Source organism: Amphiprion ocellaris, chromosome 16 (assembly GCF_022539595.1).
Source record: "Amphiprion ocellaris isolate individual 3 ecotype Okinawa chromosome 16, ASM2253959v1, whole genome shotgun sequence".
NCBI classification, from domain to species: domain Eukaryota; kingdom Metazoa; phylum Chordata; class Actinopteri; family Pomacentridae; genus Amphiprion; species Amphiprion ocellaris.
Window position 1 is genome coordinate 20,032,957 of NC_072781.1, and position 17,053 is coordinate 20,050,009.

Sequence of the window (17,053 nt, forward strand, 5' to 3'; positions counted from 1 at the left end):
TGCACATTGCCTCCATATTGTATTCACTTTACACAGTTGAGTTTTACAACCTTGATCATATCATTGCAATGAAATGGCAACTGCACTCCCAGACATCAGCATATCTTTAAAGAACATAACACTTTGACCTAACCTCTAAGTCTTCCAGATCCCAAATCTGATCTAGCATGTGTGCTATTCAAGGTCTGCCCTGCAACTTACAGGACCACAGAAGACTTCCAAAAGTCCCATCCATACCCTAATGTGTCTGAGCAGTTTTGGTGGTCATACGCTGTATTACTCAGCTGGTTTTATAGTTGTATCGCTAATCAGTGTAAATCATAGTTGTCCTCTTGCTACACTGAAGTGTCCATTGTGGTCCAAGGAGTAAAATAACAGCCTCCATTCTAAACGGCACTTAGTCACATTCTTGTATTAGGGGAAAATATAACAAATAAGTTGCAGTTGTCATTCAGTACTGTAATTTAAGGGAATTCTGTTTTAATGTTACAATTAGATGCATATTTTGAATGAAACTGAATGCCTATAGTTTGAGAAGGACAAGTGCAGCAGGCAAGTAAGAGTTGCCAAGTTATGCCTAGTTGCAGACTGATGTGATTGCTGACTCAGGAGAATTCAAACCTATCTGCATCCATCCAATATCTATATACCGCTTAATCCTCATTAGGGTTGTGGCAGGGCTGGAGTCTATTCTGGATGACATAGGGTGAAGGCAGGGGACACCCAGGAAAGGTCACCAGTCTATCACAGGGCTGTACATAGAGAGAAACAAGAACATTCACACTTGGTGGCAACTTTAGAATTCCCAATTAACCTCAGCATATTTTTGGACTGTGGACGGAAGCCAGAGCACCCAGAGAAAACCCACATGTGCACAGGGAGAACATGCAGAAAGATCCCAGCTCAGGACACGAACTGGGGATCCTCTAACTGCAAGGCAACAGTGCTAACCACCGAGCCACTGTGCAGTTCACTATCTACTTTTTTAAGTCAATTCCGTTTTATTTACATCAATTTATAACGCGTCCTCTCAGTTCACTTCACATAGTAAGGTGAGGAACTTATACAGACAAAACCAGTGGGATGAAAAAACTCCAGCAGATCCAGGCTCAGGGAAAGTAGCCAGGGGTGTTGGGGCGCTGCTGGTAAAAATCCTAGAGGGAACACAGAACAGTAATGTTATTTACCAATGACGAATGTAAGCCGAGTGTTTTTCTACACAAAATGTTACGAGGAGCTGAAGTTTATTTCTTCCAGCTGTTGGGAAATATTGTCTCTGAGTTTGTGTAACAGCTGCAGCAGCAGCATCCATGTGTTTGTCTCCAAAGAGTGATCATTATGTACATTTGCACACACAACAACCATGCTGGTAACTAATAGGAGCGATGGCATATATCCCACTTTGGATGGTGTGCCCCTCTTATCCAGGAATATGGACAAATTTATTAGAATGGACCTGGTTGAGAAACACTGCTCTAGACCAAGGCACTGTCAAACTACTGGCACTAACATTATTAAAGGATCATTTTATTTGTTTATTTATTTTACCGTTGGTCAGATTTGCTATCTGTAATAATTACATTGTGCTATATTCTACTGTTAATATCTATGATGTGAGAACACAGCACACACAAACTAAGACAACTTAAATAATTGCATAGGCTAGGAACACTGACCATCAAATAAAGTGCTTGCTTGATTACAACTGATCTGATAATAATTAATAATAATAATAATAATAATGGATTATGCTTTAATGTCAACCTTCCTGCACAACATTGGTGCTTCATGGACTGTACAGAGGCTAACTTACTGTCTGTGAACTTTTGATTATTGCGAGTGCTGCTTTAACAGTGAGGCAGGGTGTGTCCACACAGCTTTGTCACCTGCCCAGGTGGATTCAGGCACTCTCTGTCGGTGAATCACTGCTTGACTTATTCTGTAAGTATTATCTCTCCACAAAAGAGCAGGTGGTGTACTCAGACTGTAAATTGTGGATTTATGACTTTTCTTCATAAAGGATTTTCTCATATCGTGAGGTAGGTTTAGCATATTTTTTACAGACTCTAAACCATTTTGTAATTCTATAAATTAATACTGGACTTATTTCTGTTTGCATCCTTGATTGATTAAAAAAAAATCCTTACAAATGTCAATAAAGTTTTCTGATTCTGAAATACCCGGGAGCCATTGGATCACCTAACTGTTTGATCTTCCACCCTGACCATTGCCTACAATTGATCTAAGTTATGGAGCGTCTCAAGTTAGTCCTGCAGTACTTCCAGTCCAACTCCGAGTCCATCTCCAATGGAATCTGTATCATTCTGGCCCTGGTCAGCGTCAAACTCTACACCAGCTTCGACTTTAACTGCCCATGTCTTCCTCAGTACAACAAACTGTACTCTCTAGGAGTGATGACTGTCCCTCCTATTATACTGTTCTTTCTGGGGGTCCTTGTCAACCGACATACGGGCGTCATGATGGATGAGTGGATGAGACCCACTGGGAACAGATCCAAAAATCCTGCAGTGGTTAAGTGAGTCAAACATTTACTATATAATAAAAGCACAAAGTCAAACAGACAGTTCCTGCTTTGATATTTGAGTACACACTGACTATAAAAAGGAAGGTTGTTGTCTTTCTATTGTCACCAAAGCCCTAGGTCAAAGGGAATTGTTTGGAATTTGTTGAGTTCTTCTCTGTAATATAATATGGTATGGTCTGATCCTTGGGATGACTTTTGTTGTGAACTGGCTTTGTATAAATATTTGGAATTAAAAGTTTTGATATTCCTTATTCTAGCTCAGTCATGTTAAAGATGAAGTGAGAGAGAAGGACCCTGTGGAGTCCTACCATTTACTGACTTGAAAGAACCAATATAAAAATGTAAAAATAGTCATTTACAACATTACACATCCTACTCAAGCCAAAGTACTGTACCATCAGTTTTATGTGACAGTAGCTGAAGTATCAACAGAGCAGGCTTAAACAAACATGTCAATCAATAATCTTCAGAGGTTTCAGTTGAAGTTTGGACGAAGACAAGTTAGCTGTTTCCCACAGTGTTTTCCACCTGTGTTTGATCTTTATGCTAAGCTAGGCTAAGTCGCTTCTGTAATACTCAGAAATTGAAACATTCCTCATTATGCACTATAGGGCCCGATATCAAATTTAGCAAAATGACTTTAATTTGTGAATGTATTTTTCCTATTCCACTGCATTCAGAAAATATCCAGACCTTTTCACTTTTTTACATTTTTTTATATGTAAATATTGTACAAATTCACTTGGATATGATACAACAAGCTTTGCACATGTGGGTTTGAAGCATTTCGGCCATTCTTCTCAGCAGATTCTCTCAAACTTATCAGATTGGAAGATGACCAGCAGGGAACAGCCATTTTCAGGTATCACCAAAGATTTGGGGTTCTTGTTAGCTCTCTGACTGAGTGACTCAAGAACATTCACGCAGTTATCCCTTAGCCGCCGCAGCATTCAAAGAGAACGCTGTTCATTGTCCTGTTGGCTTTTTTAGGCTTTCATGTGTAATTCATTCAGGAGAGTCTGTGTACTCTGCCATAAATCCAGGTCAGTGGAGTGTTGCAGTGACTGTTGGCCTTCAAAAAGTTTCTCAGGATAAAATATCTGGAGCTCAACCAAAGTGACCATTGATTTCTTGGTTTTTGAGTTTGCCAAAGGTGGGCTCCAATCATGGTGTAAAAAAGACTCAAAGATGGCTAAGAGGCAGCAAAGGTAGATTTCGAGTGTTCCCTTTGAATAAATTAGCAAAATTTTCTTTTTTTTTTCTCTGTCATTGTTTGGGTATGACAGTAGGCTGATTAAAGAAAAAAAATAATTTAAGCTCTCATGTTACGTAAGGCAGTAACACAGTGACATGCTAAGGGGTCTGAATACTTTCTAATGCACTACATACATTTACATACATGACATTATTATGCTACAGTGTCCCCATCATTTTTCCTTGTAGCAGGAAACTATGATCAGATGAAAGTGAAATTTGAGGGTTCAGACTGCAGAAAATATGATTCTGAAAATTGATCCCGTGTCATTCCTCCAGGTACCTGTTCTCTGCCATGATCCAGAGGGCATTACTGGCACCAATGGTTTGGATCCTGGTGACTTTATTGGATGGAAAGATCTTCATCTGTGCCTTCAGCGTGAGTGTAGACCCTGCACTCTTCCAAGGTATCTGTAAACACACACATGCTACATAAATACATAGTTTTCTTACCAAAATCTACATTTTGGCCCATGACTAGCTTTTGTAGTATATCATGTGTATTTTCCCCTCAGGCTTGCCCAACAACACAGGTCTGGATGTGATCAAAATCATGGCTAAAGTGCCTTGCAGGGAGGATGTTATCTTCAAGAACAGCTCTTTCCGCAAAGCAGTTTCTCGGTATGTTCGCTGCCATTCACAGGTAAGCTACCACAATTTCTTCATACATGCAAACACATCTTTGTACATTTCATGAAGGCCTACACTCACTGATGCAAAAGAAAAACACACCTGTATGTTACTGTAATTATTTACAAAGTACCGCACTTTTGCAATGAAGGTTAATAGTTCCCTTTAGGTAAACTTAGTTTCAGTCACCTCCACATGAAGTAGTTTAGATTTTCTGTTGGTTTTTTTCCAACTGATTGCGCTTCCTGACATGTTTGACTTTCTTGGAGTGATGTTACTGTGTTTACACACTGTAGCTTTGATAAGTTCCTAAAACCTATAATGACAAGGCCCTATATCCTTGCACTGCACATGCACTACTGGTCAAAAGTTTTAGAACGCCCCAGTTTTTCCAATTTTTTATTGAAATTCAAGTAGTTTAAGTCCATTAGATAGACTGAAAGGGTACAAAAGTAAGTGATGAACTGCCAGAGATTAAAAAAGGCAATGTTACCCAAAACTGAAAAATAATGTACATTTCAGAATGATACAAAAAGGCCTTTTTCAGGGAACAGGAAATGTGTTAACAACTTAAAGCTGTTCTACAGCAATGGAGGTTGATCAAGCCTTGAAAGTTGGTGCTACCAAATCCCAATTTTTCTTGATTACTTAAAACCCCCTCTGTTTGCATAAAAGTAGTGTTGGAACACACCGTGGCACCCTACCCTCCAGAGCATTATTTGAACAGTATTGAACTTCAGAAAGTAGTGTGTTGCTATAAAAATGTCGAGGAAAAGGCCATGAACAGTAGCAGAGAGACAGACCATTGTAACATTTTAAAATGTAGGTCTTTCCTGCATAAAAAATTGTGAAGAAAATCAAGGTGTCAGTGAGTTCAGTGTTCTTTACCATCAAAAGGCACTTGGAAACTGGGGGAAACTGAAACTGGAAAGGATGCTACGAGTGTGTTCAGCTGTTGTATCTGCCCAAAGGTGGCTACTTTGATGAGTCAAAAGTTTGGAATACATTTTGGTTTCTAAATTTTTTTTTTTTTTTACTTCATTTGTTTATTTGTTCAGTGATTTCATTTCAGAGTAAAATGAGACATTAACATGCATAATTTCCAATAAAAAACTTGAAAAATTGAGATGTTTGTTCTAAAACCGTTGACTGTTCGTGTACATGCATTCCTAGGCTTCATGTGCTGGCCATGAACAGATCACTCCCTAATGTTGTTCCAACATAATAATTAGAAGACAAAATCCCAAATTTGTTCTGTGCAAACAAATTCACTAGCCAGTTTTTTTTTTTTAAGAAAGTGTATCACCTCCTGAAATTGTGTCATCCCAAAACCAAAATGTACTGTCATATTTCTTACACATTGCATCAGATGAAATTGACACATGTAGGTGTTAATGTAGAATTGCTTCAGCTGTCATCCCTACAGTCATTTCCTCTTTGTGTCAGGATGGTACCTGGACAACCATTACATTTTTTTCTCTTTAAAATGATGAACTGAAGCAACACGAGGTCTTGGCTGTGTAGATTCTCCAGTTGTCCAGGTCATGATAATTCTGAGAGCTAACTAACTGGTTGGGATTCCCAGGAGAACTTGACCCCTTCTGATAGCATTTATATGACAAAACCCAAATATCATGTTACCAAAGCTATGTATGTTACAAAAGCTCATTTGGAAGTATTTTGAGAGCATTGTGAGCTTTGCCTTAACTACTCATTCTAATAAATATTCAGTTTATATGTCTATTTGTAATGATGGTCACAACATACTATAGAGTGAACAGGCAGGCAGAAATAAAATAAGAAATCCTTTGTAACAGACTTTCTTTGAACACCAGTGTAACAGTAACTTCAGAATTTACAATTTTAGAGTCTTGTAAGATGGAAAATTCCCCCCTTGTGTTTCATCTCTCTGCCATGGCTCAGCAACACTGTAGAAACTTAGAGAGAAGTTTGTGCTGATAGGCTTAGATGATAATCATTTGATCTAGTTAATTCAGACTCGTAAAGCTTAACAGTTTGAATAGTGTTTTTGCATGAAACAATGGCTGCATTTTAGCTCCCATCACTTACAATGACGTTGCTTTAGGAAGGAATCTCTGCATGGCTATTATGGACAACTCTTATGGACAATATGAGGGCATATGAATGAAAGCAATGAAATGAAAATAAATTCAAATGAGTCAGAATTATCCCATAATTATCGTGGAAGGTCATAAATCTCAAAGTTGTTTTCAAAAGGATAAAAGTAAGAGAAAACACAGACATGATAAACTGTACATAGTGCTTGCCCTCAGCTCTGAAGCTACACCACAGCTCTATATTGTTAGTGCCATTCATGTCCAAATTGTTGTCCGACTCATCAGCTGCTCAGGCCATTGTGATGTGTTTGCACATACAGCATTCACCTGTGGGAGACAAACTAATGCCACTGACCGATAGCTTTTGTTGGCTCACTTTCCTTGCCCTGTCTAGGCAGTTGGCTGGTCCATCCTCCTGTTCTTGATTGTGCTGGGGGCGATGGGACGCCTTATCAAGCCCTGCTTCGATGACCACGCCACCTTCCTGCAGACTCGCTACTGGAGCAACTACCTCGATGTGGAGCAGAAGCTCTTTGATGAAACCTGCGTCCTGCATGCTCGGGACTTTGCCCGGAAATGCGTAGTACAGTTCTTTGAGGACATGAGGGAGGACACTGTACTCTATCTACCCCACCCACCCTTCATCAGCAACTTCAGAGAGGATTGGGAGGAGGAAGAAGAGGAGAGACTTCATGGAATAACAAAGCAGCAGCAGGTGGACAAGCTGCTTAACAAGTGGTACTATAGTAAACCTGAACTGGATGTGACCAGGATTTCCCACAGACCCAAGACTTGTGTTACCTGGGAGGACCGTGAAGGGAACACACTATACTCGGATGTCTGAAACACCTTCAACAATGTGTAGCTGCACCATGAATCATTTATCTTTAACAGATGTAGGTTAGATGTAGGTTAGCAGAAAGCTTAGCAAACGTCAGCGTGATATAATTTAGTTTCAACATTCACTTGGTTATGATTGATTTATAGCTTTCAACAGCCTGTCACTGTCTTCATTCACGTGGAGTTGGACTGAAGCAAAAAGTTTCAACTATGTGTGAACTGACATGGTTGGAGATGATAACCTCCGCTCCATCATGATTCATATACTATTCCAACCCTCAGGGGAGGATCAGAGATCTGAAAGTTCATCATCAGACCAGGACACTTCTGATGCTCGTGTTATAATGTTATGTCCATCATAGTCTCAAGGCTTCTACCAAGATTCATTTTAATTTGTGTGGATGTACAAACAGGAGGGTGTTATGTGTGTGTGAACTCTAGAGAGCAGAAAAAATGTAAACAATTTACACAAAATTTTGCACTATATATGTATATTGATGATAAATCTGAACAAATTCTGTTTTCCTTTCTGATGCTACATTCACACTAATATGTTTTCACTGTGTCTCTGTTTCAGAGATAACCTCTGTGTGTCCTGACATGCTTGAAAACACAAATCACATGATCATCCATTGATCAGGTGCTGGCCTAAACATGAAGGAGAGATTTTGTTGCTTATGTAGCAGAAACGCTCCACCATAATTTTATTCAGCCCCTCGCTTAACCAGACTTAGTTATGGTAAACAAGATAAAGATGAGACAACCAGGGCAAACAATATGACCAGAGACTGCTACCATAGACAACCAAGTTAGCAATGCCTGTAATTTACTATCCCTGTTAATAAAGAGGGATGTCTTTGCTTCTTCGTGCAATAGGAGTATAACAATTCAGGGAAAGACAGGTAATGACAGTTAAGACCAATCACAAAGCAATTGTGAGTGTCTGAATGATCATTTCTGCCTGTCCACACCAAAATACAATCCCAGATTTTCACAGAAGTTTCCAGTTTCTTTAGAAGTCTCTGTTTTACATTTCCTAACACACGGGAAAATCCAAATGTAATAGTGTGGATGGAGCCTGAATTTTTTTCCCCCCAGAAAGACTGATTCTGTGTCAGTGGATGTCTCACCTGTTACCGAGTCTGCTCCTGAGCTGTTCGATACCTGTCCTGTTTCTCAATATGTTCTTGGGCTGTAATGTCTGGGCAATTTGTTGCACCAATGAGGGTTAGATTAAGTAAGGTGAGGCAATGCTCATTTTATTTTAGGTATTTTTTTGGATGGAGATATAGTTTGCTGGGCATTAAAAGCTTTTGATTCCAAATTTTTAGAATTACTTTATTATTACTTCTACTATAGAATAATAAAAAAAAGTCTTAGTTTCCCCAGAATAGGGGCCAATTCATTCCTACAACTGTTTCTTCCCATCCAGACTAAAATACAATCACAGATTTTTGCAGAAGTTTCCCACTTTCTTAGAAGTCTCTGCTTTACTTTTCCTAAAACACAGGGAAAAATCAAAATGTAATAGTGTGGATGGAGCGGGATTTTTTCATTCTTTGCAGCTTTAGGCTCGGAGTGCTGTCTATGAAAAGCAGAACTTAGGGTCTGAGGGCACTGAGAGAGTCAGTGGACAGCAGCATTTTGGTACATTCATAGCAGTGGACACTATTGGCTTTTATTTTTACTGAAAGCCTAAGAGACATCAAACTGGAATAACAACAGACAATATGGCATGTTTTATACCACTAAATGTGCACAAATGTGTGTTTTTGTTAATGACAGCAAGCTTATATTAAATATATTTGTTCCCAAAGCAGGTGATGTACATTATAAAAGTGATGAGAGTTAGAGAAGAGGGACAGAGGAAAAAACATGAGATCCAAAACAGAGAATCAAAACATGTTGTGACAGTCATTTGAATATGTTAGGGTGTGGGCTGGCTAGTTTTGCATGGAGGTTTTTGACATGGAGCTCACACACACAAACTGATGAAAGCATGCAAATAGGCCTATTGTATTAAGCAAAGTTGCACAGCGATTCTGTTTTCTACTTAGTTTTATTTAATTAACTGTACAGGTGCACTATAATATAGAGTCATGTAAAAAAAATATTAGACCACCCTTGTTTTCTTCACTTTCTTGTTGATTTTAATGCCTGGTACAACTAAAGGTACATTTGTTTGCACAAATACAATGATAACAACAAAAATAGCTCAGAAGAGTTTAATTTAAGAGCTGATATCTAGCCATTTTCCATGATTTTCTTGATAATAACCGAAATCACTTAAGTGCTTCCATCAATAGCTATGGCATTGTACTGCTAAAAACAGTGCTTTTAGGCATTCCATGTTTTCTTTTCTGTCTTTTTTAGTTCACATGATACGCACAGGAGTTAGTACTTGATTGCATAACCACTGTTTTTGATGACTGCAGCCATGCGTCGTGGTATGCTCTCCACCAGCTTCTGACATTGTTCTGCTGTCACAGCAGCCCATCCCTGTTGCCCATTCAAACAATGGGCAAAGAGTTCCATTTTTGGAACTGTACAGGTTTGTAAATGAGGGCCACAACAGTTTCATAATGATGTCCCTGTATCTCAGCTATTGCAGCTTTGGGAACAGATACAGCTGCAGCCATTGTATCTCTGATATTGGGTCCATTTCACAAAGCAGGTTCAACAAACTCTGAGTGTAATCCTGAACTCTGAGTTGATCTACTCTGAGATAGGAAACTCTGAGTTTTCGGTTCCAGAACGGCTGATTTGAGTTGGTTTAATCAACTCGTAGTAGTTTCACCCGGAGTTAAGCGCGTGCACCACAACTCTGAAAAGCCAGTATCAATGGAGCGCTGATTCAACGAGTCACCATGGCAACATGGAAGCGGAGGGCTGCGTTTTTTACATCACTTGAATTGGAAATCTTAATGCGCCCATATGGCGAGTTTGAACCTGTTTTTATAAAGAAGTGCAACACCGCTGCAGCTGCAAAAGAGAGGGGACGGCGTGGGAGATCATTGCTGCCTGAGTCAGTGCGTTAGTTTAAATGTAGTCCTTCGCAATCACAGCAATATTACAGGGGGAAACTGTTTGAATGGTAGCCTATTAAGTTATTTCATTTAGATGCAATCCCGCGGGGGAGAAGTGCATGTGGCAGCAGCTTAAGATGAAATATAAAACATTGTTCAAACAGGTGTCGTAGTTTCTCTTAGACCTCAAGGATGTGCAGATGTTCAAGAAAACGTCCGTTGACACTGTTGCTTTTATAATATAATTTATTACATAAATAAGACAGCATCTGAACAGGCACAATGGTCTGCCTGTGGAGAGTTTCCCCAGCCAATATGAATCTCCCATTTGAACAAAGGGCTGGCGGTCATTTTATACGCTCTGGTAAAGGATAGAATTACAACACCTGGTTGTTATTTGAAGACCCTTACTCAAAAACAAGACCCCCTCAGACGGAGCTCCTCGACTCTGCATGTCCCTAAGGGCCACAAGTCAGCTCTGGCTGGACAGTGGACCCCAAAATCAACACAGCATAGAGTTTCTTGAGAAGAAAAACACATACCATCGAAATTAGTAACACCTGTAGTCAGGTCCCATTTTGTGGTAAGTAACTCCTATCAGAACCCATATCAGATCAGATACTTCGCAGGTAAGACCTAATAATCTCATGGAGGTACCTCATTTTGATCATGTTTTACATTGTGAAGTAGCCTAAATATTAAGTGGCTGTTTGACTCTGTAGTTGTTTTATCCCACACATAGCCTAAATGTCTAATTTTCAATTTTCCAGGGGGCGCTATGGAGCCATTTTGCCACACACATGCGCAACGCCCCTAAAATATCAAATTTTTCGCAAGTCCTGATGAGCATGCCAAGTTTCATGCGTTTTGGGGTATGATAAGGCCGCCAAAAGTGCATTTCAAAATGTCGTAAAAGAAAGAATAATAATAATAATAATAATAATAATAATAATAATAATAATAATAATAATAATAATAATAATAATAATAATAATAATAATAAATAATTCCTTGCATTTCAATAGGGTCTTTGCACCATTCGGTGCTCGGACCCTAATTACTAGTAATAATAATGACAATAACTATTGAATGGCACGTTTCTTATTTGCCATGTTTGTCTGTAACCCTATATACTCTTCAATTATATTCTGTGTTATGAAACATTTAAACGGTGCTGCTACATTCATGAGATGCTCTAAAATACAGACTGATGTCATTTTCACATGGGGCTGGTGCAAATAAAGATTATATGGATTATTATGGATTTTGGCAAAGTATGTCTTGGGGTTTATTGGTAAAGAGGTCAGTAAAAAGTGCTTATGTTGTTAGAAGGTTTTTATATTATCATTAATGGCTATGCTTAATAGTTATGGTATGAACTGTGTTACACATGATGTTTTTAGTACATAAGCTTACTGAAACCTGTACCTATTGTTTCAATGCATTTACCACCCCCACTGTATTTCACTGTATTTTTCCACACACACACAGACCACACCTCACATTCACACCCACTCGCATATCATTAACTTGTGAACCCAACTGTATAAATAAAGGACGGCAGGGACCACCTCTTTGTAGCTCACACGAGACGTGTCGTGTTGCACTGTGCGTGGGTTACCCTTGCTGCAAGTAAAAAGAAGCCACGTGTTGTTCATTACAGCGAGCGGTCCCTGGTTGGAGAGCCTTCCTCTCTAACATATGTAACTGGTTATGAGTTTTTATTGAGAAATAATTTATCAACAGTTTTGGGACTCAAGCAGTTCCTTCTTTTACTCACTATGTTCACACGGCACAGATGAGGCTGAGGTACACAGGAAATGTTTGGCTCCATTGTACAAGTTTGGGTAAACGGTTTTGTGGGTGGCCCAGTAAGCCAGTGGGTCTGCCGTTCTTTCTACAATTGCATTCGCTGTGGCGCTTTGCATTTGCCAGGCTCTACTTGCGTCTTCGTCCAATAGGCTCCACAGTTGAACTGAAAAATATTCAAGATCATCATCATCATCATCACCAGAAATGTCAGTCATTCCCTATTCAGAAGAGAAAAAAAATACCAGTGGAAGGTTCTGCTGGTGGTGGAGGACGAGGCTGCGGTGGTGCTTGTGACGTAGATGACTGCTGCTTGGCATTCTTTATGTTAATTGTTGTGCATTCTGTTATTAAACGTCCTTTCACACTGGCTGCCATTCTGATTGATGAATCCAAAAGTTTTGAACTGCAGAGCCACACATGGAGCAACAACCAGTGAACTGTTTTTTTTTCTTTGGTTTGTAGTCTGTCAGCTAAACACCTGACAAGGTTCTGTGCCAGGTGTGTCATGGGGGTGGTGAGTTGGGAATATATATATATATATATATATATATATATATATATATATATATATATATATATATATATATATATATATATATATATTTATTATCTATCTATCTATCTATCTATTCTCTACGAAATACGAAATCTGACATACTACTAACCCTCAAAGCAAATCACGGCAACAACAGCAAAAAAACCAACCTACTCTGCGACAAACAATTCAAATGAACAACACTAAATAGGGATCTCCTATCCCGGAACACACTCGATCCCGCTGACATTCACATAACAAACCGAACCAATCAGGTGATTCGAAGCAGTTGCATGCTTCAAACGTCACTGAAGTGATTTAAACGTCACGAGTCACGTGACCAAACCACGCCTCGGCACAGTGGCTCGATACGTTTGCTTCATGAGCTACAGCGCATGTGTGGAAGCCTCGGGTATCTGCGGACCATCACTACTCAGAAGCTAATACATCAGTCAACATGACGAACTCAGCTAGTGGTCGTACAGGTTTATTTTTTTCACAAGTTACAATGTCGTATTTTTCGTGTACTTAGGGTGAATGTTTATTTCTGATCAAGAATCCCTTTCCACATGCGAAGACTACTCCACCTCTGTCGCGGAGCCCCCAGCTCCCCTGCCTCCTCTCCAGCACCAGCTTCGGCACCAGTACCAACTCGGACACCGACCCTGTCAACATCAACCTCCAGCACGTAACAGCAACGTCTTATCACCGGTAAGACACGGTAAACAGAGACCATGGTTGATTTTCGCATTATTATTATTACTACAGGTGTAAATGCCTGCAAGCATGATCAGAACAGTGAGACCAACGACCAAGAATTCAGGCAGGTGTAAATGCAAACTGTGCAGCATGCCAGCTCAGGAACGCCTGAAGAAAGCTACATGTAGCTACAGTGACACATAAACAGAACACATGCAGCTGCATTTTTTTTCCATTGACTTAACAAGCAAGTCGCTCTAATTTACTTTCTGGTGCAACGTAGTATTGCAACCATTCTTCTTATAGTCACTAGGTAACTGTGAAACTGAATGAAAATATACATAGAAATAAGAAAACACAGCTGTTCTTAGCAACTCCAAAATGTGCAGAAGATGAAATTAAGTTCACACCATGTTGTTTTTAGTTGTGGTGGAGGAGATACTGTTTGTGCTTCAGTTAAAGAGTGCCAAAAATTTATTAAAGTAAAGCAATCAAAGACATGATCATGATTGAAAATCAATGGACGGGTGGCTAAACACATCACATCTTAGCTGTGGAGTCCTTCAAGCTCCTGGGGACTACAATCTCTTAGGACCTGCAGTGGGAGACTAACATCCACTCCATCCTGAAAAAGGCTCAGCAGAGGATGTATTTCCTATGACAGCTGAGGAGACACGGCCTGCCGCAGGAGCTGTTGATCCAGTTCTACACTGCAGTCATCCAGTCTGTCCTGTGCACCTCTGGATCAGCCACATAGCAGGACAGAAACAGACTACAGCGTGTAGTACGGACTGTAGAAAACATCATCAGAGACCCCACTCACCCTGGACATAAACTGTCTCCCCCCTCCCCTCTGGCAAGCGCTACAGACTGAACACAGAAATCACCAGACACAAAAACAGTTTCTTCCCCACTGCCATCACTGTAATAAACAGCTGAGCCATTCCTACACACCTGTACAATAGTCACTATTCCAATGGACATGTACAGCATTTTTTTTTCACCATGAACAGCATTCTCTGCTTTTGCACTACTGTGTTTATAGCAATTATCATTTTGCTAATGTGTTTATTCCAGTCTAGCTGTAAATTTCTGTATATATTGTTTTATTTAATTTTGCTACTATTTCTTTTTCCTCCCTGTTCCTCTTTCTATAGTTTCTTTATTTTTTATTATTCTCTTCCATATTCCTAGTGTGACACCAACAGCCGAAACCAAATTCCTTGCATGTTGTGTACTTACTTGGCCATTAAAGCTGATTCTGATCACTTTTCTGTCTTTGGTCTAGGCAAGAAGAAAAGGGGCAACAGAAAATTGGACCTTCCAAGCATACTTGTGGAGATGCAGGCTGAGGAGGAGTGGAGTCATGCCCAGCATGATGAGAACATCCAGTTGCTCCTCAGCGAGGCAAGAGAGAATGAAGCGGCCTTGCGGTGCAGGAGATGGCCCAGAATGCTGCCTTCAACCAGTCATTCCTGGGTGTGCTGGGGCAGCTGGTGCAGGCAGTGGGCAGCCAGCGAGTCCACCTCCCAGAGACTTGAGATTTAGTTGTATATAGTTTTACTTTTAGCCCTCCACTGTAGGAGAGGCCCACCACAGTTTGTATTTTGCACATTGTAAATAGTTTTGATTTTGCTGCTGACTAATTAACTATTTTGTGACTTATGTGACTGCATCATAACTTTTCATTTTGTCTGTTAAGACACTGGTAGGAAAAGAGTCAACAGTCTCAACCAAACAATTCTGTATTCCCTGATAATGCATTTATGTTTAATGGGATTTAACATGTTTTAACACAAACTCCTTAATGGTTCATAATTCCGTTGACTGAATTACACCAAAGTAATACTGATTTATCAAACTGGAATATTCTTAAAACAGCTGTTTTAATGTTTTGGTGTTTAATTTGTCATGTAATCTTGCTAACCTTCACAAATAAAACACTAGCATAGACACATCTGCAAAAGGTACAAAAGTTTATTGTCAGAATTGCGTTAAAGAAAACAATAGCGGTCCGGGGACAGGAAAACAGAAGTATAACGAGAAGAATAACTTTTGCATGACACGTACTGCATCAGTGCATCCTGTACATTTCTGCCCTCCTCCTCTACACCTTGTGCCACTGCAGGTTCATGTGCTGCTGCTTCAGGTAAATCCTATGAAGGCTCATAAGAGAGCCATCTGAAACACATGCAACATACATATTTTATTACCTAATAGCGATAAACTGCAGCCATTACTGGGTCGTTCACAGGACTGATACACGATAGCTAGCGAACTAGCATTAGCTTACCCTCATATGTCGTCTAGTTCATATCCTCTTGTCTTCAGCTTGATACTGCTGCATCGCCTCCCAAACTCTCTTGTGTGTCTCCTGAGTGTTTCGACTCGCCGCTCTCAGCTTTCTCCGACTCTTCTATTATTTTGAATCTGACAGAAAGCCACAGACCGAGCAGCAGGTGTACCATCGCCTCTGTTATGTTGCGTTTGTGTCGCACGCAAATGACGTTAAGGGACTTTCGGCTCGCTGTGCTATGACGACTCCACCCACGATGAGGCTATATGGAAAAACAACTAAACCGAGACGAGACGAGCCGAGTCAAATACAATAGTGGCGAACCGTACCGCGCCGAGTAGATGCTTGTGGAATCGCGGCTTATGTGGAGTCCGCAGGTGGTAGAAGACGGGGATCGGAGGAGGGGTGCTGTTGGTGGTGTTGGTGGTAGAGAGCTGAGGTGTGAAGAAGGAGCTGGCTGATCGGTGCTTTGATGAGAGGGGGGAGGAGTGGGAGCAGAGTCAAATCTGTTAAAGAACAGATTCAATCTGGCCTCCTGCTGCAGCTCCCCTCTCATGGCCTCTGCTGTAACCAGAGATGGATCTCAGGTCTCTCCAGACCCCCCTTGTGTTATTTTCCTGCAGGTGAGATTCCATCTTGGTCCTGTAGCTGGCCTTGTCCGCCTTGATCTTCTTCTTTATCTCCTTCTGCGCCCTCCTCAGCTCCTCTTTGTCCCCAGATCCAAAAACCCTCCTCCTTCAGTTCCAGGGACACCCAGGGTTTGCTGTTAGAGAAATACTGTACTTTCCTGGTCGGTACGATGTTCTGTGCACAGAAGTTAATGTAGGTGTCAGTCAGTGAATCAATGTCCTCCCCATGTGGACCACACAGTACATCCCAGTCTGTGGTCTCAAAGCAGTCCTGCAGCGCCTCAGTGGGCTCGTCAGACCACTTCTTCACATACCTGATGGTGGGGGGGTTGTTTCTTCACCATAGGTATGTAAATGGGCTGCAGTCTCACCAGGTTGTGATCTGAGCGGCCCAGCAGGGGGAGGGGGGAGGAGCTGTATGCATCCTTGATGTTTGCATACAGCAGATCCAGGGTTTTACTGTCTCTGGTATGGCAGGTCACATACTGGGTGAACGTGGGGAGAGTGGCAGAGAGCGATGCATGATTAAAGTCTCCTGAGATGATAATAAGAGACTGAGGGTGTGATGTTTGCAGCTGGGACGCTTCACTGTGGATGAGTTCACAGGCTGCAGCCGCATCAGCTGAGGGAGGGATGTACACAGTAATGGCTATTACATGTGAACACTCCCGGGGCAGATAGAACGGACGCAGACTGACCGCCAGTAATT

General features: G+C 40.7%; 1 protein-coding gene and 1 long non-coding RNA gene across 2 annotated transcripts; both read left to right on the plus strand.

Moving 5' to 3' along the window:
• Positions 1–68: 68 nt before the first annotated feature.
• Positions 69–10,814, plus strand: calhm3 (calcium homeostasis modulator 3). The gene is made up of 4 exons (XM_055018853.1): positions 69–2,536; positions 4,079–4,206; positions 4,315–4,442; positions 6,902–10,814. The coding sequence occupies exons 1-4, from the start codon at positions 2,250–2,252 to the stop codon at positions 7,349–7,351; spliced, it is 993 nt and encodes a 330-aa protein (XP_054874828.1). The 5' UTR covers positions 69–2,249; the 3' UTR covers positions 7,352–10,814.
• Positions 10,815–13,062: 2,248 nt separating this feature from the next.
• On the plus strand, positions 13,063–15,385 carry LOC129350776 (uncharacterized). Its single transcript, XR_008604289.1, has 2 exons — positions 13,063–13,431; positions 14,708–15,385. It is a non-coding gene; the product is annotated as an uncharacterized LOC129350776 (long non-coding RNA).
• The last annotated feature ends 1,668 nt before the right edge of the window (positions 15,386–17,053 follow it).